The 7,255-nt window shown below is 41.8% G+C and overlaps 1 protein-coding gene across 2 annotated transcripts in view; it reads right to left on the bottom strand.

Moving 5' to 3' along the window:
• Nucleotides 1-1,791: 1,791 nt before the first annotated feature.
• The window catches only part of TBX2 (T-box transcription factor 2), a 28,368-nt gene continuing 22,904 nt past the window's right edge, over nucleotides 1,792-7,255 (bottom strand). For both annotated transcript variants that reach the window (XM_086954926.1, XM_086954925.1), the window contains one exon: nucleotides 1,792-3,373. In XM_086954926.1, the coding sequence (XP_086811052.1) occupies nucleotides 2,921-3,373 (453 nt within the window). In that variant the 3' untranslated portion in view covers nucleotides 1,792-2,920. The remainder of the gene's footprint in view (nucleotides 3,374-7,255) is intronic.

The following is a 7,255-nucleotide window of genomic DNA, read 5'->3' as shown; positions in this document are numbered from 1 at the left end:
GGTGAGAAACTTCTGTTCCCGCATGCCTCCAACCTGTCTAGTAAGGCAAAGCAAATATGGAGTTGTCTGCATTATGCGCTGCCTCACACCGACAATAGGGCCTTTGCTGGTGAAGTGAAGTGCATGCAAGGTAGGAGAGGGCCAAAAGAGGGGCTAAGGGAGGAGAGCGCCATGAGTCTTGGCGTATAGGTCTGCAAAATTTGACTCCCAATGCCACAGAGGGGTCAATACACGTGCAGTATGAGTTGTGATGTGGATGGTGGCGAAGCCATTGTGGGAGGCCTCGACAGGCCGCTTTTCAGTTACGTTCACAGTATATAAATACTACAAACATACATACATAAATTGCCAGCATTGGTCACGGGAAAAGTGTTGATCTAGGCCTCCTTCTGGGGAAGAACTCCCAAGTCGAAGAGTGAAGAGTGTGCCATCAGTCAGTAAAGAGCTAAGTATGGTACATGGTGAAAGGGAAAATTCTTGGGGTGACAAACAGGCAAGAATACGGTGGCATGAAAGTAGACCGTTTTTGGTGGTGGAGGTAACTATGAGGTCTGGGAGAGTGTGAAGGGTTACTTGAAGGTAGCTATCCATAATGAAGTCAATATACTGGACCTAGGGGCCTGATTACGCGATGCCAAGATTTGCTGTCAGGTGAACTAAATGTTATCTTTAATAAATAGAAATTTGACTTTAAAGGTTAGTGCAAGAACTTGCTGTTTCCCCCTTACCCCTCTCTCTCTCTCTGTACACCAAATTCTCACCCAGCTTTTTTCTACGACTTTGAATGAATGCAGAACGTGGACCTTGAATTAAATTAGTGGAGATGTGTGCTGTGTGCATGTGGTCCGGCGGGGGTAGCATACAGTCCGTCTAAAAAAGGGACACTTCAGATGTCATCAGGGATTCTGGGCAGGTTGTCACCAGCAAAGATTTTACAGGTCAACATTAGCTGGCACCAAGCCTTCTCATTACCCGGTATTGCAATAGAAACACTAGCATTCCTTAAACAATGTTTTCTTTACTGTAGAAAACATCTGACGGTAGCGCCGTTAGCTTCGGTTTCATTTAAGGTTTTGACCACTCTACATGACGGCGAGTAGACACAAATAATATTGCTTCTCTTTGGTCCATTGGTCAATCAAGAATTTGAGCCATCAGAATATACAGCCCCTGGACTGTAATATTCAATGTTTTTAGTATTGCACAGCCCACCTCTTTTGTTGCCTTTACATCAAATAAAAGAATCCAAAAGTGATCCTGCTGTTGGACACCTTTAGAGAATTACTTATACGTTCTTACTCTACCTGTGAAACAAATATGGATGGTCTCAAAGTACGCCTTTGGGGATTCCAATTTCTTCATCTCTACTATGTAAAGCTTCCTGTTCGATTATTCTTGACGTGTCCACCATACACTTTTATTTGATAAATCAAGCCTTTCTGTGAATGATTTTACTAAATAACACAGCAGTGTGTCCGACAGTATTGAGAATTCTATTGGAGAAATTACTTCAATCAAAGACATTTTAAGACATTTATTGGACAGCTTCTTCCAAAGAACATGATTAGGAAAAATAGGAGAGAAAACTTTTTCTAAAAATCAATGGGGGCTAAAAATGTTGATTGAAAGGTCTCAGAGTAAGGAGAGGCGAGCAATGTTAGATACTCCATTCTCTTGAGGACAAGAGAAAGATGAAAAAAAACAGTCTGTCTCTAATGAAGACATTTGGAAAACATTTATAAACACTGCAAATTAAAACTGCTCAGAGTTAGAGAGAACAAGAAACTTAAAAGTAGTTCATTATTTTTTATTGAAAGATGTGAGAGGATTCATCAAAAAAAATGAACAGATAAGATACCCCGATGACCAGCACATATCAAATCATGTAGTTTGTATAGCACGTGGCGTGATCATTGACTGATTCTTTGTGTACTGGAGTGAAAATAAAAACCTGAGGTTTATTCCTGCCTTTTTCTATCCCGCTCTGTGAAGATGCTTAATAACATGATGGAACATTTCGGGTTGGTAGACAGCCCACGAGGGCATTACCCTGGTTGTATACTGATGGCACGTGATTGTCCTAGGAACAGGCGGAGACAAACAATACCCAACAAAACACAGTTAAAGAACCCATACTTCCTTCAATCACAACAGAGCTAAATATTTTCCCCATTTACAATATATAGGTATCAGGTAAAGTGAAAAAAAATTAAATGCAATCGAGTTAAACTCTACATATTATGTACACACCATGTACAACTCTGAATAAATTAATACCAATTTGCATATTCTGGGATCCTTATAGCTTATTTACACAAATTTCTATTTATTTTTATAAATATGTCTGGTACACAGGTAGGACAGAAGCACCCATGTCAATATCTGACAGTGCACAAGCGTCTATTTTCATGGCTCCCTTGCCTACGAGATCTCTGGGCTCCAGCCGCTCTTATTTTAGAGCTTTCAGTATTTTTTTCTTTGCAATCGGGACAGGCATAGGGGTTTTATGCAAGGTCTGTCCAGTCTTTCAAAGATAGGACTTCTTCATAGTTGGGGAGCAATACCACCCTTTTGCTCATCTTCAGAACACTTGCCATTACAGCGAATGTACATTCTTACGCCGGGACACCCAATACCTCCGAAATGGGAGCAACCCACAGTAGATATCTAAGGTTGGTATTCCTTCAAAGTCTCAATTTGATCAGTATTTTTCCTCTTCTGTGGCATTCTGTTCGGAGGAATGTGTAATTTTGGTAGACTTTCCATTGGTGATGATCAGGGGTGGGTTGTTGCTGCAAGAATCATTGTTCAGTTCCCGCCTTTGATCGCTGCCCCTTTTAAATAAATATTTACTCTGTGCTGTACAATTTCCCAGTGCTTTTCAGCCCTTTATGGCTGGGTGCTTGGCAGGTGGGTCCAGTCACTTGGGTGTCTCTCTGCCAGGAGACACTTCTCTTTGGCTCTCGAGCCCGCTGACCAGCCGTTGGATGTTCTGCAGTTCGTTGATGGAATCTTTAATGGAGGTTTTGGGGGACAGGGAGCTGGAGGCAGACCTCTGGTGGCTGCTCTTGAGGGTTGGGGGTTCAGGGAGAGGGCTGGACTCTCTGCTGCTGCCGGGCTTGGAGCTCTCAGAGCCTGGGTTGAGGCTGGCGGGAACGCCTGTGGTCAAGAGGTTGGTGCTTGGTGGGATGGAGACGGGTATCTGGTACGGGCTGAAGCGGAGTCGAGGCCGAGTAGTGGTCAAGAAGGGGTTCCTGGACAGGGAGCTGGCCACGCTGGTGGCTGGCATGGCTGCCGACGCTGCTGCGGCTGCTGCCGCCATGTAGGTGTAGGGATATGGAAACAGGCCACCAAAGGTGGGCATTGGGATCCCCTGCAAAGGAAAGAAAAACACATTTAATCAATGCTGATATTGCTGCAAATGTGCAGGTTTGTTTTCAAACTGCATTGTCTCATACAACGTTAATTATTTATTTTCCTTTTCTGGGCACACTCTGAGAATGTTATGTACAAGTGTGTATGAGCATTATGGTCTTCCTGTCAGTTGACATATCTTGCGTTTACTCAGTTAAGCATCGAGAAGCACTTCTCCTATTAAGAGGCAACACCTTTAAAGTTAGGTAGCAACTTCCCTCTAAGTGAAATGGTCCTTTATAATCAATACCCCAAACCTTATCATCAGGTGGAGTCCCCATCTAGGCAGGCTCTATGGTTAGGGCCATTCTACCTCAAACTGGTGCGGTTCGTCAGGAAGCAGCTCTCGTGAAGTGAGGCTACAGGATCAGGAGGCATCTCTGTCCTAAAGTGTGGCCTCTATGGTTTGGGAGGTTCTAGCTCTTGAAGTGAGGCTCTATGGTCAGATGACACTTCTGCCCTGAAGTGAGCGTTCGAAGGTCAGGGAGGATCCATCTCATGAAATGATCCTCTATGGTCAATGACACTTCTGCCCTGAAGTGAGCATTCTAAGGTTAGGGAGGGTCCATCTCATGAAATGAGGCGCTATGGTCAGTGACACTTCTGCCCTGAAGTGAGGGTTCTATGTTTGGGGAGGTTCTATCCCATGGCATGAAGATCTATGGTCAGGAGACACTTCTGCCCTGAAGTGAGGGTTCTATGGTTGGGGAGGTTCTATCTCATGGAATGAAGCTCTATGGTCAGGAGACACATCTGTCCTGAAGAGAGACTCTCGCATGAGGGACGCCCTGTCTCATCAATTGATGTCCCAGTTCAGGGGGCACCACTCTGGAGTACTCTTGTATATGGTCAAGAGATACCTACATCATGACGTGATTTCTATGGCACAGAGGCACCTTTCATCATAAAGAGAGGTTTCTACGGCTCTGGGGGACTGATTACAATCACAGATGGCTACCTCTAGGGTCATTAAGGGATATTTCTCCATGATGTAATTCGAAATGTATGCTCAAGCAGCATCTCTATAAAGGAGGATTAAGTCTGCTGTCCATGGCAGTTCCCTCCTCTTTGGAATGGATGGCCCTGCAGACAGTACGATCCCTCCGTGAAGCCACCATGTACAATAAGAAGTATGTGGTGAAAGCAGGATTTCTGCTCTGCAGGTGAAAGCACCATTTTTGGCTGACTAAGGATGGAATCTAATGAATCCGCATTCAAAGCCACTGAAGTTAAAGCGACTGACAAAACTGAACATCTACATTGGTTTCAGAATTATCCACAGACATTAGGCAAGAGGGGGCTTTTTTCCCAAAAATCAATCTGCCTAACAAATTGATGGTGCCTTATCAGCTAAGACAACTCGTGGCATCAGTACTTCTAAGAGTTTTTTTTAAAACAAGTTCCAAACACTACTGTAACCTCCTCTATTATATGAATTGTCCTAACCTTAAAAGTATCAGTTGATATAGCCACCAAAACTAATTAAATAGTCTTATTCTAACAAAATAATATTGCCCAAATAAATGTTATGCATTTTCTTGTCATTGAAAAGTGATCTACTGATTTGGTTCTGCCAGATCTCTGTAATGGGCACAACACACCGAGTTATCTTACCAGCTAACTGGAAGGTGAACTACAATTGCTTTCAGATCGCACTGAACCACTCACCAGCCTGGCATCAAAATACATTACATACTATGAGGCAGGAAAATGGCTATTTGTTGAACGTGTCAGCTTACAAATTTCCACTACCGAATGCTGTGTATATGCATTTATATGATTGAATTTTTTTTAATAAAACCTACATGGAGAAGTCTTTCTACACTTTCACTGTAAAGATACTGGCAGGATGTCTCGTGAGTTAAAAGCTCGCTCCTGAGACATGCAGTGCTCTGCAAGTCACGAGTTTGAATCCCATCAAGGACAACTCAGCTTTCCATCTTTTAAAGATCGGCAAATTAAGCACAATTAAATTAGGTTATAGTAAAACGTGTAATTTACAGTGCTTGAGAACGACAGGTGTGAGTAATGAGACTTATATAAAACCAATGAGATAATGTAATTATGGCAAAGATCTGTAAACCAAGAACGTACACAATTGGCTTCTTTGGAACATACATCTTTGAACTCTTCGACAATATATCGAACATTGCACCGTCGTTGGTATTATTTGCTACAAAAGGGAAACTACTTAAACCCTTTCCAATGCGAAATGCTTCAGTAAAAAACAGTCAATGGCAGTTTATGTGCTTTTATGACATCCAATACTATTTACAATACATATGCATTGTTCTTTTAAAAGTTACAAACCTCCCAATTGCTACATCGAGTTGAAAATGGGAAAAGCAATTGGTCACACAACACTTACAATATATTATTCATTTGGGCCAAAAACCATTTTGTGCAAAATGTGAAATAGTTGAGTAAATAAAAACATTGGCGTGTTTTAGATCATTTTGGTTCTTTCAGTTCACTAAGCAGGTGTTAGTGTTAAGCAGAAAAGTAGCTCCCCAGGTGGAAAGGTGCTCGTTAACCAGGACAGGAAAGGCAACCTCACATATTTTGTTTGAATGAGAGAAACTCCTTTAGAGCATATGTATTGAGGCATTGGTGGGAGAGCAAAATCGGAAAAGGGAGACAGTGTAAAAATAAAATTCATGTGTAATGTAAATAAAAATGTAGAAAAATGTGTAAAACACAAAGAAAATGGAAACACAGATTCTTGAAAAAAGGAAAAGGAGTTAAAAAAGGAAAGGTCGAAATAGGAGAAAAAAAAGACAATGAAATGGTGGGAGAACAAATATTGGGCAGGGACACAGAAATGTAAAAAGATAGAGGGATAGGAAAAAAATATCTGAACAGGGTTAAGGAGAAAGAAAAGGGAGGAATATAAAAAAGGGTAATGAATGAAGTGGGAGAACAAATATTGGGGAGTACCGCAGAAATTTAAAAAGAAATACGATAAGATTGGGTGAAAAATGAAAGGGTGTAAGGTAAAAAGGAAAATGAGAGCAGGAGATAAAATAGATTACAAATAAAATAATATGGCCATTATGCAGTAGGGGTTAAGGCCCAGGAGTTGTTAGCAAGGACTTCAAGAAAGGCAGTTATTGTTCTCCACTGACATTTCCTGTGATCTTGTTCCTCCACATCTAACATTGAATTCACACTAAGACGGGGATTGTTAAATTGGACCCTGAAGATATGATGGTCTGCACACAAAAAATGATTGATTCTTTCTTAGGTGGACTCAATCCCCACAAACAAGGAAACAGATGCTCTCTAGAGGGGACCCGAGCAATCACCAGAGGAGGGATCCAGTCTACAATGACTCCGTGAATGGATCTGAAAGGGATTCAGGCTGATACCAAAATCAATAATTGCATTGAATCCCGGAGAGATATACCTGCAGTGTCAATCCTATAAGGACCCGGCCCATGAATCAATGGCGTGAAATAGATATAACAGGACGGCCTTAGATCCACGTTGATTCACTCTTGTAAGGTCTGGGTTAGTCATTGACGTAGCTTTCTTAAAAGAGATTGTAAAAGAGATCTGGCAAGCGAGACCTGGGTGATTCATTCCATAGGGCTCTGGGCAGAAAAGACTCAGGCGTGATGGAAGTGATTCACTTTATAAGGATCAGGCATGTACATACTTTTGGGGAACAGGTCTGTACTAATCATTTTTTTATATAGTGCTTCATAATTCACTGCTGCTGGTTCCAAGCGCTGTAAATTGTTTACTTTATTGGTACTCTATTTACCAACCTTGCAAGGATGGTTCCTAATTTTGCCCTTTTTCAACGTTTGCAGACTTTCCCAGTTTAACTTCTCCAGCA

The sequence above is a fragment of the Lissotriton vulgaris genome, chromosome 2_1, assembly GCF_964263255.1.
Source record: "Lissotriton vulgaris chromosome 2_1, aLisVul1.2, whole genome shotgun sequence".
NCBI lineage: Eukaryota > Metazoa > Chordata > Amphibia > Caudata > Salamandridae > Lissotriton > Lissotriton vulgaris.
Note: the sequence above shows the minus strand (reverse complement) of the source record. Positions and strands in the feature narration are given on the sequence as shown.